Source organism: Geotrypetes seraphini, chromosome 1 (genome assembly GCF_902459505.1).
Source record: "Geotrypetes seraphini chromosome 1, aGeoSer1.1, whole genome shotgun sequence".
NCBI lineage: Eukaryota > Metazoa > Chordata > Amphibia > Gymnophiona > Dermophiidae > Geotrypetes > Geotrypetes seraphini.
The window spans coordinates 491,097,230-491,114,890 of NC_047084.1; the positions used below are offsets into that span (position 1 = coordinate 491,097,230).

The window sequence follows — 17,661 nt, forward strand, 5'->3', positions numbered from 1 at the left end:
GTTTTCAGACTCTTAAGAAGAGTAATAATTAATAAGATAGAGGATTTTATATTTAAATCGTTGTTATGGATGGATCAGTTAATTTTCTTCATTATACAGCTACAGCAATCTCATTATATATCAGGGTCATTTGTAAGGCCTATTCAGCATAGAAATTTATATAGATTACTGTAGATCATTCAATGCTGTCCCCTTTATCTGATTGCTTTGAAAAGGGTTTTGGTGAAAAGTCTTTAGATGAGCAAGTGGCTAAGTGGGGATGAGGGCTGGGTACGAGACTGGATCAGATTGTTCCCATTCAGAATGGACCAAATCTGGAAAATGTAAGGGTTGGTTTCATCAAGTTTGGGGATGCTGAGAAAACAACTTAGACTCCTGGGGTGTTGTTGGAGGAAGCAGCGAAAGGCAAATTGTTTGGTGCTGGAATTCATTGCTGGAAAATGTGATGAAAAGCAGTTAGCTTAGCATGGTTTAAAAAAAGATTTTGATAATTTCCTAAGATAAAAGTCCATAGGCCATGTCATGTGACTTATCCAGTTAGATGCCTAACCAGATAAGTTTAGCGGTCAAATAGGACTGCATAAATAGCTGCCTCTCTTTAACTGCTAAAAAGTTAACCTATTAGCACTAAATATTGGCATAACCACTTAACCTTTTAGCAGTTTATAAAAACCTGGATATTCAGTGCCAGTCACTGGCTCAATATCAGGCCTCTTGTATTTTAGCTCCAAATTCAGCAATGCTTATTTTGTTCTGTGTTCAGACCTTGTCATATTACATTCATTTTACTTTAATATTTTGTTATCTTCCCATTTTTTTATTCCTTGGTGTAATCTTACCCTAAGGCAGAGGTGAAGCACGGTGCCATCGTGAAAGAGCTTCTGCCAGGTCTGGACCACCTCAGGTAAAAATGATTTCACAATAAAAACGTCTCCCGCCTTGAGTACCTCCTTCTCAGACCAGGTGCAGACAACTTTCATAGCTCTGCGAAGACCCCCATCCATCTCCTCCCGATTCAATACCTGAATCATAGCAGCCATTCCTCGCTGCGACCACGAGGACATGCTTTTATCTAGAGCCACTGGAGAACTCTCTTCCAACCTGTAGATGGTCACTTCTTCACCAGCTATGTCAAAAGAAGGTTGCAATAGTAAAATGTGTTATGCTACAATATGGTGTTATCACACGAGCATTAAGAAGTACTTTACTTCTAAGCCAGAGCTCTGCGTCCTTTCAGGAACGAGACATTCTTAATTTTTGACCAAAATATTTCAAGAGCCAGCTCAAACAAATGCCAATACATATAACAGATGTCAATTGTGATGGACATAAAAGAAGGAAAATATGTGAGAGAATAAAAAGCATTTAACAATAATAAATTTATTTTTTTTCTTCTTGGTTATTCTTTACCAAAACAGCTTCAGCGCCCTTCATCCCACAGCCCCAACCCTCACTGTTCCAGCCCTCCTCAATTGCAATTGCAAAATTCTGTTCCCACCATCTCACATCCCCCAGGCCTCTCCCCCATCAAAGGCCAGGTCTCACATTCCCCGCATTTCTCCTTGCCCTCTTCCTTCTTCCACAACCCAAGCACTTTTCTCTCATCTCTCGTCTCTCCACATTCCTCCACAGGCACTGCTCCTATTCAAATCCGAGTAAGATGTACATCCCTCAACTCCCTACTCCCTTGAACTAAAATAGGTGGCCCTATAGCTCCTCCTACCCCTTTAACCCTTTACCAGGTCTGCAATTTCAATTTTGCCCACTTGATATAGTAACTGCAAATAATCTCTTAAGTGTGTTAGTTACTCAGATGTCTCATTTATGGAATTTGCTACTGTTGACAATCCAAAATAAAATGAGTTCTCAAAATATATACAATACAATCTTTATCTGTATACCGCCAATACCTCCATGAAGTTCACAGTGGTTTACACAAGTAAGTATGGTGATACAAATTAAAAACTAGAGTGTTAGGGTTAGGGGGAGACTCCAAGTATGCACGTTTTCTGAAAGTTAGGGTTAGGGGAGACCTCAAGCATGTGCAGCCTCCAAGTGTTAGGGCAGTATCCCGCAAACTTTGTCGAGCCACAGCACACTAAACATAGTGGCCGCTGCTAGAGGCATCTGGAAGTGCGCCAACGTCAATACGATAACATCATGTGCATCTGTGATGTCATCACGATGTCGACGCATCTGCGAAGGCTTTCCAGACAGGCCCTGAGTTGCCAGTGCGGGGTGCCACCAGGGAACACATGTGGAGAGAAGGAGAGCCGCTGGCACCAGCTGATTGCCTACAGGACGTGTCTCTCGCCGTGAGAGGCATGTCCTGTAGGCAGTCAATCAACGCCTCTCCTCCTCCCCGGCTTCTTGCAGCACACCTCAAATCTCAGGAGGCAAACAGTTTGCGATACACTGTGAATTTAGGAAGCGTCTAAAAACATACCTGTTCCTGAAATACCTAAACAACTGACCTGTTCTCCCCCCTTATTCACTCACTCTTTCCGCTCTCAAGTCCAATTATTCTGTACCTTCTCTAATCTTTTGTAAACCGCATAGAACTTCACGGTATTGCGGTATATAAACTGTTATTATTATTATTATTGTTAGGTAAGGTTTTTTGGTGGAATGGGTGGTTTTTGTATTATTGGATATTTGTCTGGTCATGCAGGACAATTGTCCATTATAAGTAGGTGGAAACTGTCCGGTGGGAATTGTCCAGATGGCTACCGACCTAGAACCGAGTGCAGTCTGAGAAGCCTGAGGTGGATGTTGTAGAATTATTTCCTTTTGGTCTAGCCAAACTCTATGGATTCAATGCAATTTCCTAGTAGGATAACCCTGTTCATTCGATATAAATATTTTAGGGTTGTACCAAATATTCATATTTGATTCGATTAAGTCCCAAATAGTGCCCCAAATACATTATTTGCATTCAGCCAAATAGTAATTTAAATTTGAATACAAATAATCTGGGGCTCTACTGCGCTAAATCCTACTGAAATAAACACTTGATCTCTGATTGCACATTGCTTCTTATGTTAAAGATCAATGCTCATTATTCGTATTTGTTATTTGTATTCAGCCAAAAAAAACATTTTTCATCATTCATATTCAGCCGAATAGTAAAATATGCTATTCAGTATTGTTCTACGCCAACGCCCGTTTTGTCTTCTTTGAATTGCCTACTTAGAATTTTATACCTACCAAACAACTGGACCGGTGTAAACGGTATAGTCTGAGCAAGCCTCATTAAGTTATTTCTTTCAACAGCTGAAAATCAAAACACAATCGTGTTTATTAAGCATGTTCTTGCATGAACCTCAGAAGCAACACACTGTAGCACAGTTTCTTGAAATGTGGCATATGAAGTCTCAATGATTATGTGAATTTTGATCATGCCTTTTTAACCGTAGCTCATGGCAACTCACATTCACATACTTTCCTGTCCCCAGAGACCTGATAATCTAAGGGGTTCATAATAATAATTAAAAAAAAAAAAACGGTCTAAAAAGTGTTCTAAATGGCTACTTGGATGATCAAAAAGCCTGATCGTCCAAATACCCATAACCAAAGCTGGTTTTTAGACGTATCTAAAAACAGCTTAGGCCTTTTCCCTGCCTCTAAACGCACAGAGAGAAAGGAGGCGTGTTTAGAGGAGGGGAAAGGGCGGGAGGTGGGCCGACCTACACCTAGGCGTACAACAGGTATAACCAAAACATTTGACAGGTTGCCTGGTCGGCACTTAGACCTTTTTGACTTAGACAAAGTCAAACCAGGTCTAAGTGCCGAAAAAGGGGCCGCTGAGCTGATGGCCGCTGGCGCGATCAGTTCAGCGGCCCGGCAACCTACCCACTGCAACCATCGCGGCAGGAGAGATGCCTCATCTCCCCTACCGCGATGCAATCACCCCTCTACCCGAACTGCTGCGACCCGCGGCAGGAGAGATGCCCAATCTCTCCTGCCGCGGGTTGTGGCAGTTCGGGTACAGGAATGATCGCATCGCGGCAGGGGAGATGGCCAATCTCTCCTGCCACGATACATCACCCCCCCTGACAATATCGGGGCAAGAGGGAGTCCAAGCCCTCTTGCCCCGTGGCACCCCGACTGCCCGATTATGTTTGGGGCAAGAGGGAGCCCAACCCGGCCCACGTGCCTAAGGCCACGCCCACAGGAGGGGCCTAAGGCTCCCGGGCCTATTCTGATTGGCCCAGGCGCCTCAGGCCCCACCTGTGGGCGGGGTTTCTGCCACCTGGGCCAATCCGGCCCCATTCTGGACCCGGCTGGCCTGCCGGACGGGCGGGCTTGGCACCCATCCGTCTGGCCAACTTAACAGGTATGGGGAAGAGGGGGTGGGGGGTCGGGGGGTCACGGGTCAGCAGGGGGGCCGATCGGGGGTTCTGGGGGGGCGGTCATTGGGGGGAGGGGGGTTGTGTCGAGGGCAGGAGGGCCTGGGATCCCTCCTGCCCGTATTTTAGTGGGGGGTGGGGGATAGGGGGTCACCAGAGCCAGGAGGGCTTGGGCTCCCTCCTGGCCCAATCCAGTCAGGGGGGGTCACCGGGGCCAGGAGGACTTGGGCTCCCTCCTGGCCCCTTCGTGTCGGAGGGGGGGTCGCTGGGGCCAGGAGGGCTTGGGCTCCCTCCTGGCCTGCTCGTACTCGGCAGGGGGGAGGAGCACGATCGCTGGGGCAAGAGGGCTTGAGCTCCTTCTTGCCCCGATGTTGTCGGAGGGGTCGCGGTTCGATGGGGCAAGAGGGCTTGGGCTCCCTCTTACCTCGATGTTGTCGGGGGGGATCCACGGTTTGACATGGCAGGAGGGCTTGGGCACCCTCCTGCCTGGATCGTTGTTGGGGGGGGGGGATTCTGTAACCAATGTTGTTTTTGACAGACACCGGTTACAGAATCCAGCTTTTAGGCGAAGGACTGGCTCCTCCTTCGCCTAAAAGCCCTTCTGTTGGACGTTTGGGGCTTAGGCGTTTTTTTGGTTCATTATGGCCAAAAAGTGTAGATGTCGTGGGGGTGTACTTGTAGACATAGTGGTGATCTGGGCGTTTAGTAGAGGCAGGCCATAATCAAAACAAGGACGTTTGTTTTGGTTATGGACACTTTCCCTGCTTCTGCTTTGAACGTTTAAGGACTTAGGCCAAAAAGGGACTTAGACGGTTTTTTTGATTATGCCCCTCCACGGGTCCAATATTCTAAGGATTTATTCTTCTAACTCTGGGAGAGATGCACAGAACTCCGGTGCTGTAGGGAACAGTGCCGAAAAATATCCGGCTGAAACAGCGATTCATGATTACTGGCCAATGATCAACACTAGCAGCAAGCAAATTATATACATACTGTTAAGAGTTGAACACTGGATGTTAAAGGGGGAAGAACACACTTGCCATATGCCCATAAATGCTGTGTGGTAGGCTCAGTTCTTTGGGTGCATGCCCAGTAAAGGGTACAGCTGTGGTCTCTGGAGCTCCTGGACTTGTTCTAAATAGAAAGAATATGATTTCTACAGAGTTCAACAACTTAGGGCTCCTTTTACGAAGGTGCGCTAGCATTTTTAGCGCACGTACCGGATTAGTGTGCGGTAGCCAAAAAACTACCGCCTGCTCAAGAGGAGGCGGTAGCGGCTAGCGCGCGCTTATTCCACGCGGTAAGGCCCTAACGCACCTTCGTAAAAGGAGCCCTTAGTGGTTGCTGTTGGGCCACTTGCATTCTTGGGAGTTTCTGCTGCTTTTTGTTGATTCCTCCTGTCGGGTTTTTTTTTTTGGTGTGTGTGTTGCAAACTGGTGTCTATGCGCCCATTTGAAGGGACAAGGAAAACTGTATTTTTTGGCTTTCTGCATTTCAGAGCTTCTGGCAAGTGCTCCTCATTCATATTTGGGAACTGTTGGTGGTTTTCAGCCATTAGGGGAGGGTTTTTTAGTTTGCTGCTTCTTTAAGCACTGGAGGGAATAGCAAACAGCCTAATTTTAAAAAAGCTCCTTTGCACAGGACTTTCACTGGCTGCTTCCGTGGACAGTAAAAGCAGTGCTAAAAACCCTTCTGCATTAGGTGCACAATAATGTTTTATTTAGAGTGCCTAAAACCAGTCTAGATGAAACGTTGCAAGCCTGGTTTGTTTTGAGAATCAGGGCCTCTCAGATTTATACTCTTATATTGGCCGCTTTGAAAATTTACTAGGACTGAGTGCCTAAGGGGCTCATAATCAAAACAAAAAAATGTCTAAAAAGTGGCCTAAATAGGTACTTGGACGATCAAAAAGCCTGATCTAAAACCAGCTTAGGCTTTTCCCCTGCCTCTAAACGCATAGAGCGAAAAGAGGCATTTTTAGAGGAGGGGAAAGGGCGGGAGGTGGGCCAACCTACACTTAGTCGTACAACAGGTATAACCAAAGATTTAGGCAGGTTGCCTAGTCGGCACTTATATGCTTTGACTTAGACTAAGTCAAAACAGGTATAAGAGCCGAAAAAGGGGCCGCTGAGCTGATTGCAGCAGCTCAGCGGCCCCAGCAACCTGACTACTGCCGCAATAGCGATCCCAAGTGCCGCTAGCGTGGCAGGGGAGATGAGCCATCTCTCCTGCCGCGATCGTTGCTGGGAAGGAGGGGGGGGGGGGTGGATTCTGTAACCGGTGTTGTTTTTGACAGACACCAGTTACAGAATCCAGCTTTTAGGCGAAGGACTGCCTCCTCCTTCACCTAAAAGGCCTGGCTTTGGACGTTTGGACTTAGGCTTTTTTTTGGTTTATTATATGTCTTAAGTGTAGACGTAGTGGTGGTCTGGGCATTTAAACAGCTGAACGTAGAGACAGGCCATTATTTAAAAAAACCTCTTTTTGGACGTTTTTTTTGAGAATGGACATTTTCCCTGCTTTTACTTTAAACATTTAGGGCCTTAGGCCAAAAGGGGACTTAGACTTTTTTTTTTATTATGCCCCTCCACATTTATAATTCAAAATTTCACTAAACTCCCATCATATTCCATGAACTGAGAGGTTCAGAAACAGATGACCCTGCAATTTTCCTGTCAGTGAGAAACAAAACCATTCTAAAACCATTTACCCTATCACAATCCTAGCCAGACTGTTCAAAACAGAATGATGAATAAAATTATATTCTGCTGACGGATCTAACAAGATCAGTAATGAAGATGTACCAGTATCTGAATCCCAATGCAGGTCACTTAACATGACCAGCAATGCTGTTTCGGTATTGTGACTGATGAAACTCTACCAGCCTCTCAGATCTTTAAGGTCAGGGGATGTTCTGTGATTGTCTACATATGAGTTATCACATTATACATTATCATATTATGCAAATATGAGAGCATCTGTAATTTCAGTTGCAGGTGTACAATTATGGAATAATTGGACAGGACCATAGAAACATAGAAAATGACGGCAGAAAAGGGCCATAGCACATCAAGTCTGCCCACTCCAACAATCCTCCCACAATCTACACTCTATCAATCGTCCCCAAGCTGCCCTCCTCTATGCTACCCTCGTAGGGATCCGACGTGGGCATCCAATTTATTCTTAAAATCTTGTATGCTGCTGGCTACGATCACCTGCTCCGGGAGCTCGTTCCAATGGTCCACCACTCTTTCAGTGAAGAAGTACTTCCTGGTATCCCCATGAAATTCCCCCCCCCCCCTGATTTTCAGCGGATGTCCCCTTGTGGACGAGGGTCCTTTTAGAAGGAAAACGTCGTCTTCCACCTCTATGCGACCAGTGATATACTTAAATGTCTCTATCTAAGTACATCATTGAGGTTACTTTCTGATATCCAGAAACTTAAGAAGGTTTTGTAAACAACTTTGTTTATGGAGGCTTTTAATTGAGTAGGTTGGGATATTAATTATGCACATTTCACATGAGTTTGTTTTATTTGTATGTTTTGGGAGGAAAAGCTGTGATTCAGGGAGGAAGAGCTGTGGCTCACTGGTTGAGCTGCTGCCTCTGCACCCAGAAGTTGTGAGACCAAATCCTGGTGCTGTTCCTTGTGACCCTGGGCAAGTCAATTAATCCTCCAGTGCCCACTGCTTTGAATGTCAGCTTTGAAATGCCAAAGCAACAAAAAGGCAGTATACAAGTTCCCATTCATTTTAACTTTGTATGTTATATGATAATTATATTTGTATTGTAAACCGCTTAGGTTTAAAAGGTTTAGAAATCTTTTAAATAAATAAATAAAATAAGTTCTGACTAGAATGGGTCCAGATAATGCTCAATATCTAGGATAGCCAAAAATTGCTAAGGACACACATACACAACAATTTTCCCAAGGTAAATTGGAAATGGGCCGAGTTATATATCTTCTTAAGGAGCAGAGAGGGTTTCCTTAAGAGTGGTTGAACCACCACATGCTCACAATGGGCTGGGAAAGCTCCCTAATAAAGGAGTATTGATTGGGTGTTGTTTGATCTTCCAAGAGGGTCATAGTTATAGTTTCTAAACAGTGGAAATAACTCTATTTCAATACTGCACATACCACTGATGCAAGACTTTAGTTGGCAGCTGTTTATTTGATAATACTTAATATATACCTGAGTAATGAGGGTTCAGATCTTGAGATGTTTTCAGAGAAGCTGACATTTCTGAAATAGAAATGAAAACTACCATGTATTTACATCCATTTCTCATTAATGTACTTAACCCATCTGCTCAGCATTGTACACTGAGCCAAGGAGCCAAAAGGAATAATTAAGGGGCTCATTTTCAAAACAGAAAAATGTCCAAAAATTGCATAAAGTGGAAGATAGATTTTTTTTTTTTTTTGCAAAAACATCCAAATCACTATTCTTGAAATTCATTTTAAGATATTTTCCCATAGTTTGGCCACAATATATTTAAATTTCAAGAGGGCATGGTAGGGGGGGTGTTTTGGGCAGCACTAGGGCAGGTTTATGATTTGGATGTTTTTCTGCAATAATCGAACATTGTAAAAACATCCAGGGCCAAAAATAAGATGTTTTAGGTTAGACCTGTTTCAGTAATGACTAAGTGCCAAAAAGGTGCCCAAATTGACCAGATGATCACTGGAAGGATAAAGGCATAACTTCCCCCCTCCCTCCTAATCCCCCAGTGGTCATTGACCCCCTCCCACCCCCCCAAGAGGTCAAAGTGACAGTACATACCAGGCTCTATGACAGCTGCAGAAATAATGGGCATTCCTTATAAAGCAGCAAACAGGTCCCTGGAGTAGCTTAGTGGTCGGTGCAGTGAACTGTAGAGAAGGGGGGACCAAGGCTCATTTCCCACTCAACTAGTACACTTGTGGTGAAAGATGTGAGTGCTCCCCAAACCCCAAAATACCTACTGAACTCATATATAGGTAACAACTGCAGTCATAAGGGCTACTGTAGTGGTGTATAGTTGAGTACAGTACTTTTTTTTTTTTTTTGCTATTCTGGAGAGCTCACCATACAATATAAGGAAGTTATGATGTGATGTGTACCTGCGACCTTTTATGTTCACTGCAGTGCCCCCTAGGCTGCTCCATTGCTCTGCTGGGATGTCTATGTGGCCAGTCTAGTAAGACTGCTGGCACTCACCCCCCCCCCCCCCCCAGATGTTCCAGTGGCTTCTTTTTGTATATTTTTCCCTTGGACAATTTTTCTTTGAAAATGGCCCTGTATTTTTGGACGTTTTTTGCAAAACATCCAACATTGGATTTGGATATCATATCGAAAATACCCCTCCACATTTAACAGACAACATTATCACTGACAGCTTTTCAGCTCTCAATACAGTGCATCTGCTTGATATACACTTCTTCCTCCGTATTCGCAGTTTCAGCAATCGCGGTTTCAATTATTCACGGTTTTTAGCTTGCTGGCTCCTCCCCCCAAATTATGTCAGCTTGCATAGAGAAATCGCTGATTACAAGTGTTTACAGAGAAAATCGCTGATTCCCGGCACTTTCTTCACCGTGTTTTGCCTCTCCTTCAGGAACAGGCCAGGTCTCCCACCATGGTATTCGCGGTTTCACCATATTCACGATGGTTTTTAATAGAAAACAGCGAATAACATATGAAAAAGTTATTCGCGGTTTTTCTGTATTTGCGGTTCTGTTAATCCCCTATCGCAGCGAATACGGAGGGAGAAGTGTATTGAGAAGGAAAGGAAAGGAAATTATTTTATGCAGTCCTTTCAAGCAAGCATTATCCCAAATCACTGCATACACAGAAAAGGCAGATGGAGAGAAGTGCTTTCATAGAGGGAAAAGAGGAAAAGACAAACCCACTCCCCTCTTCAACAACAACAACAAAAAACCCACCCAAAAACTTACTGCTAATTCCACTGGAACTTCTGAACCTGTTTTCAGACAACATGGTTTAGATTACACATGAGTGCTGGAGCAATCACAGAAAAATTTAAATCAGAAGCAATTTTTTTTTTTTTTTTTTTGCTAAGCTTTGTTACAACATAAAGTCTGTAATATGTCACTTCAATCTAGGTTTGGGAAACAATTACAGCTGTTTCTTCAAAATGGTTAGATGTGAAAATAGTTAAGTGATAGTATAAACATATTAAAGTTCCCCCTTCTTACCATCCATGCAATGTAGAAAACTTGGAAGTGTAAAACAACATGGAGGCTCATTTTCCAAAGCACTTACACACACACAATACCATAGAAACCTATGGTACTTTGTGTGTCTAAGAACTTTGGAAAATGAGCCCCCATTGTCACTCAATTACTATACAGTACAGGAGTAGCAACACACCACAGTGGTACCTTGGTTTACGAGCATAATTCGTTCCAGAAGCATGCTCGTAATCCAAAGTACTCGTATATCAAAGCACATGTCCCCATGGCAACGTAGATGATTCGTTCCAGAACCCAAAAGGTGGCCCAGAGGTCTCTGTCGGGTGCCGGGTGCTGCAATGCCATCTCCTCCGTCCGCCTCCTCTGTCAGTCATCTGCTGAAGAACCCCGCAGTGCCGCTTCGGGGGGGGATGCTTCTAATGTCTGGAGAATCCCGCAATGCCGCTTCGGAGGGATGCCTCTTCTGTCTGCCGGCCAGCCTTCCACGTCGGGTGCCTTCTGCATGTTGGAGAGCCTCTATCTGAGCCTACGCAGCCGAATGCCATCCCACCTGCATGTTGCGTATGACACGCACAACGTCAATGATACGCAACATGCAGGTGGGACGGCACTCGGCTGCGTAGGCTCAGATAGAGGCTCGCCAACATGCGGAAGGGCACCAGACGTGGAAGGCTGGCCGGTGGACGGAAGAAGAATCCCTCTGATGCGGCGCTTCCTGCAGCTGTAAGTGCTCGTTTATCGGGGCAGTGCTCAGTTTGCGAGACAAAAGTTTGCTGAGTGTTTTGCCCGTCTTGCAAAACACTTGCAAACCGCGTTACTCGCAAACCGAGGTTCCACTGCATTTTGATTGGCTGGGAGGGCTAGACAAACCAACCTTTGCCCCTACATTTCCTTAGGGCCAATATTGAGACCAGTTAATTCCTGGGATCGGTGCTGACCACTGATATTCAACGCTGGGCCATTTTTTGTGACCACCATTGAATATCTGGGCTATCTAAAACTGGCTACATCAATTTTAAACGCTGGCTGGCTAAATTATTGCAGGCAAAGATAGACCTGCTTTTTGTGCAGCCTGATTTGGCTGCTAAACTTGGCCAATCAGCACTTAAAATTGTTTATTATTGTATGATATAGCCAGCCAAGTTTAAGCTGCTAACTGCTAATATTCAGTGGAGATAGCCAGCATATTCATTAGGGATATCTTGAAAATCTGACTGGCTGGGGGTCCCCGCAGGACAGGTTTAATAATAATGATAATAACAGTTTATATACCGCAGGACCGTGAAGTTTTATGCGGTTTACAATGATTAAAAGGTATTACAGATTGAGTGGAATAAACAAAGTTCAGAGTTAGTGAATAATAGTTCTAAAGATCATTTGAACCATTATAACACTAAACACTACCAAAACCCTTATCCATACTCTCATTATCTCTCAGACTACTACAATGTACTTCTCTCAGATCTTCCGCTCAACCATTTCTCTCTCTTTCAATCCATTCAAAATGCTGCTGCTCGACTCATATTCCGCAAGAGCCGCCATGCTGACATTACCCCTCTCCTCAAGTCACTTCATTGGTTCCCCATCCGTTTCCGAATACAGTTCAAACCCTCTTACTCACTTATAAGTGCACTCACTCTGTAGCCCCTCAATATCTCTCCTCACTTATCTCCCCCTAAGCTCCCCCTCCCCGTAAGTCATAAGAACAGCCTTACTGGGTCAGACCAATGGTTCATCTAGCCCAGTATCCTGTCTTTGCAGAGGCCAATCCAAGTCACAAGTACCTGGCAAAAACCCAAATAGCAGCATTCCATGCTATCGTCCCATGTCTGTCTCAACAGCAGACTATGGACTTTTCCTCCAGGAATTTATCCAAACCTTTTTTTTTTTTTTTTCAAATCTCACAATAAATGTAACATAGAATACAATCATTTTATACTTTAACAACACTTAATATATCATCAAATTCGAACTCTCATCAAATATTTCCCCTCCCTTATACCCAACAATTATTCATAAGCATAAGAAATAATAAAATATTCCCACTACCCCCCCAAACCCTGGACGTGTATGATCAAAAGGGAAAAAATTAATATTTATTCTATGCAGTAATTTCAATCTTTACAGTATCTTGTTAATGGCTCCCAAATAACCTGAAATTTCTTAAAATTTCCCTGCTGCATGGCAATTACCCTTTGTCATAATAAGTAAAAGCTTATTATTATTAGAGGATATTTGGCTCTTAGCTCTCATTGACATGCCAAACAATACAGTGTCATAGGATAATGCCACCAGATTATCTAACAAACTATTTATTTGGCCCATATTGATTTCCAAAAAGCAAGTATCAATGGACAAAGAATAACAAATGATCTAATGTCCCAGCTTCAAGATGACAGTGCCAGCATCTATTAGATTTAGAGCTATCTAACTTCTGTAAACGAACCAGGGTCCAAAATGCTCTATACAACAGAAAAAACCAAGTTTGTCTCATAGATGCAGACACTGTACATCTCATCCTCCAAGCCCAAATACGTGGCCATTGAGATGCAGTAATTTGTTGCTTGATCTCAATGCTCCAAATGTCCCGAAGACCAGTTTTTGGTTTCTTATTTAAAAATCCAGATATTAATTTATACCACTGAGCGGCCTGATGTCCCAGGAAGTCCACCTGAAAGCATAAGAGCGGCAAACTATACTGATTACTGAGATTTTTCCATTCAGGGAACCCAACCTAAATGACCTGCTTCAACTGCAACCATCTATAATTTTGTGATTTATTAAGACCAAATTTGTGTTGCAATTGTGAAAAATCAAACAGCTTACCATCTGAAATAACATCATCCAAAGTACGTATACCCGCCTTCAACCAATACTTCCAGATGACCTTAAATCCGCCAATTTAAATCTTGGAGTTCAGCCATAGGGTCTGATGAGTTGATTTATGAACCGAAATAGGTTGTTAAATTATTCACACATTTTAAGGTTTTCCATGTATCTACTAGGATTCTATTATCCTTATATAATCTAGGCATCTTGATACTTAATATATGACTCAATCTCAATGGTTGTTAAACTAAAAATTGGTAGGAGTATAAAACTTACTAAATTGCTGGTAGCGCTATACATTCCAAACAAATATTACCAGCTTCTTTCCAAAAGCGAAAAACATTTTTTATGTGAATGTGAAGATCAATAAATATTTAAATATTTAATAAATTATCTTTGATCTCTATGTGGCTTGCATGTAAGAGATATGACACTGAGCACTTTTCAATATTTATATAAATTATATTTTTATATTCACTTTTAAATATAATTTATTTATTAAATATTTATTGATCTTCACATTCACAAAAAAAATTTTTTTAGCTTTTGGAAAGAAGCTGGTAATATTTGTTCAATCTCAATGGTGACATGAGTTGCCATTCCAACCTTAACCAGTCTGGGAGATTTTCCATGAGCTCAGGGAGGATCCAGTACATACCCTGACACATAATATAGGCTTGATGGTACCTATAAAAGTTGGGAAAATTTACCCCCCTCTACAATTGGTTTTTGTAAAGATACTAAGGCAATTCTTGTTGCTTTCCCCAGCCAAATAAATTTTGTCAGAATACTATTTAATTTCTTGTAAAAAGACCCCTGAGAAAACACTGGCAACATACCCATTTGGTAACAGACTACAGGCAGAATCATCATCTTAACTGTTTGGACTCTCCCCCACCAAGACAGATGTAATGGGTTCAAACCAGCTACATTAACTACTCTTACCACATCCTCTGGCAACATGTTCCAGAGATTAACTATTCTCTGAGTGAAAAAATATTTCCTCCAATTGGTTTTAAAAGTATTACTCTATAACTTCATCGAGTCCCCTAATCTTTGTAATTTTTGACGGAGTGAAAAATTGATCCACTTGCACCCATTCTACTCAACTCAGGATTTTGTAGACTTCAATCATATCTCCCCTCAGCCATTTCTTTTCCAAGCTGACGAGCCTTAAGCTCAAATGAAAGGAGTTCCATCCCCTTTATCATCTTGATCATTCTTCTTTGAACCTTTTCTAGTGCTGCTATATCTTTCTTGAGATAAGGAAATCAGAACTGAACACAATACTTCAGGTGAGGTCGCACCACGTAGCGAAAGGGCATTATAACATTCTTAGTCTTGTTAACCATCCCTTTTTTAATAATTCCTAGCATCCTGTTTGCTTTTTTGGCTGCTGCCGCATATTGGGCAGAAGGTTTCATCGTATTGTCTACGAAGACACCGAGATCCTTTTCTTGGGCGCTAAGCCCCAAAGTGGACCCTAGCATCCAGTAACTGTGATTCAGGTTATTCTTCCCAATGTGCATCACTTTGCATTTGTCCACATTAAATGTCATCTGCCACTTGGACGCCCAGTCTTCCAATTTCCTAAGGTCTGCTTGCAATTTTTCACAATCCGCATACATTTTAACAACTTTGCAAATTTAATCACCTCACTCATCATTCCAATTTCCAGATCATTTATAAATAAGTTAAATAGCACTGGTCCCAGTACAGATCCTTGCGGCACTCCACTGTTTACTCTCCTCCATTGAAAAAAATGACCATTTAACAGTACCCTCTGTTTCCGATCCAATAGCCAATTCCTAATCCACAACTGAACTTTGCCACCTATCTCAAGACTCTTTAATTTTCTCAGGAGCACCTTGACCTAGGTTTGTTTTGTTGCCATTTGTTATGCATCCCTTATTCACATTGCACAGAAATCAGCCTGCTATTATATGTCTCCAGGAGACCAGACTCACTGAGGCCGAGCATCAAAAACTGAAACAGGGTTGGGTGGGGGAGATTTTTTATTCTTCCCCTTCCCGTCGCAGAGGTGGGGGTGGCTATTCTGCTGAAAAAATCTCTTCAACGGAGGGCGGAATTAATTGATAAAGACGAGAAGGGCAGGATCCTCTTCATTAAACTTCAAATTAGGGGCGTCTGAAACTTTAAGGTCCTATCACCTTTTCCCCAGAGTGCTATGATGAAGCAGTGAAGATGTGCTTCCCTTATGTCGATCAAACTATCTCAGTGGTGGGAGACTTCAACATGGATATTGACCCACAGTGGGACAGAACGGATATACCTCAAAGTAATGCACATAGAGTTTCTTCCTTTTTCTATGCCTTTTGTGACACCTTAAAGATGCTAGATACCTGGCAGGTCCTTCACATAGATGAAAAAGATTATGTACATATCTCACAGGTCCACGGTACCTGCTCCCGCCTTGACTATATTTTTCTTAGTGAGCATAAATTTTCTGATGTTGCCTCAGCCTCTATTGGGACAGAAGGAATTTTGGATCATTCCTTTATCTGGGTTGATATGGCCCTGGGTTCCCAGTGCCAGCCTCAGCGTCGCTGTCGGTTCCCTGCTTACTTATACAGTAATCCTGATTTTAGAACCTATTTAAACAAGAAATGGGAAGACTTTAAGTCAAACAACAGCGCCTCGGATGCTGGTTGTTGTGGCAGACCACCAAGGCTTTTGCGGAAACGTTATAGCTTACATGAGTGCCCTTAATAAATGTTTGTTCCAAGGTATACGGCATCTGTAAAAGGAGCTATATAGGGCTCACATACGCTGTGTTCATTCTCACTTGCCCCAAGATCTTGATACCTGGCACTCCACGAAAAAAGCTCTACAAACTCTATTGCATGAAAAGGCTCAACGCATGCTTATATACTGTAAATATAATCTACATAAGCATGGCAATACAACCAGGAAGCTGTTAGCTAATCTAGTGAAGCAGCAGGGTAGCTCACGATATATTCCCTGCATGAACAATGGCCAAGGAATTTCCCACACAGATACTGTTAAGATTTCTGAACTCTTGTACTCATACTTTAGCTAGATCTATAAAGTTGGGGATTCAATTGATACAGATGCCATAGAGTCTTACTTACTGGGGTTGGGGATGCCTCGGTTCTCCCCCATGGCACTGCAGGCTCTGGATGGCCCCTTTCAACTGAAGGAGTGGCTCTCTGCCCTGGGGCTTCTCCTATGAATTTCACAAAATACTGCAATATCAACTTTGTCAACCTTTATTGGCTTATTATAAGGAATGAGGCCTATATTAATCTAATTTCCTAAGCCTGGTACCCATTCAGACACCCCAGCGGCTTTCAGGTTTATCTCTTTGACTAATGTAGATTTGAATATTCTTTTGAAAATCCTGGCTAATCGTCTATCACAGCATCTGCCATCAGTAATCCATGACATAGTAACATAATAACATAATAGATGACAGCAGATATAGACCCAAATGGTCCATCCAGTCTGACCAACCTGATTCAATTTAATTTTTTTATTTTCTTCTTCTTAGCTATTTCTGGGCAAGAATCCAAAGCTCTGCCTAGTACTGTGCTTAGGTTCCAACTACTGAAGGCTTTGTTAAAGGGAGCCATTCGGTCCTCAATATTAGAAAGTTGCTGTTGGCAATGGAATGTTGCCAGCAATGTAAAATCCCAGCCATCCTGGTTAGTCTAGACGCTGGAAAGGCCTTTGATAAGGTGAACTGGCAGTTCTTATTTTCCACTCTGGCATATGTTGGTCTCTCTGGGTGGTATCTAGAGGCTGTGAAGACCTTGTATGCAAGTCCACAGGCCTTGTTGCTGGTCAATGGCTCCTTTACACTGCCTTTTCCCATACAGGTGAGCACTCATCAGGGATGCCCACTCTCCCCACTTTTATTCTTGCTGTTGCTAGAACCCTTTCTGTGTATGATCTGATCAGAGGACTCTATTCGTGGAGTCATTGTCTGGGGACAGATCCTCAAGGTGTTTGTTTTTTGCCAATGACCTCCTTTGCACCCTTACAAGCCCCGAGTATTCCTTGGACAAGTTCCTTGGAATGGCCTGTGACTACGGGATCTTATCTGGTTTCAGAATTAATGACCAGAAGTCATTAGTTCTCCTGGTGCAGGCCCAGGTCTGAGAGAATTGGTGGGGTAGTTTTCCCTTGAAGTGGGTTGGCCACACATTAAAATATTTGGGTATTTTGATTCTAGACAAGCTCACTGAGCTATATCACGTGAATATGCAGCCTCTCCTCCAGGACACCTCTCATAAATGAACCTTG

General features: G+C 43.0%; 1 protein-coding gene across 6 annotated transcripts in view; it reads right to left on the minus strand.

Annotated features, from left to right (window-relative positions):
* The window catches only part of TRPM6 (transient receptor potential cation channel subfamily M member 6), a 255,335-nt gene that overhangs the window by 35,045 nt on the left and 202,629 nt on the right, over positions 1-17,661 (minus strand). For 4 of the 6 annotated variants that reach the window (XM_033926740.1, XM_033926754.1, XM_033926733.1 and 1 more), the window contains 4 exons: positions 10,276-10,313; positions 8,543-8,593; positions 3,208-3,273; positions 840-1,126 (listed from right to left, as the gene is read on the minus strand). In XM_033926740.1, the coding sequence (XP_033782631.1) occupies positions 840-1,126; positions 3,208-3,273; positions 8,543-8,593; positions 10,276-10,313 (442 nt within the window). Of the gene's footprint in view, positions 1-839; positions 1,127-3,207; positions 3,274-8,542; positions 8,594-10,275; positions 10,352-17,661 lie in introns of those variants that run through there. The other 2 variants (XM_033926749.1, XR_004537426.1) reach the window with 2 other exon arrangements.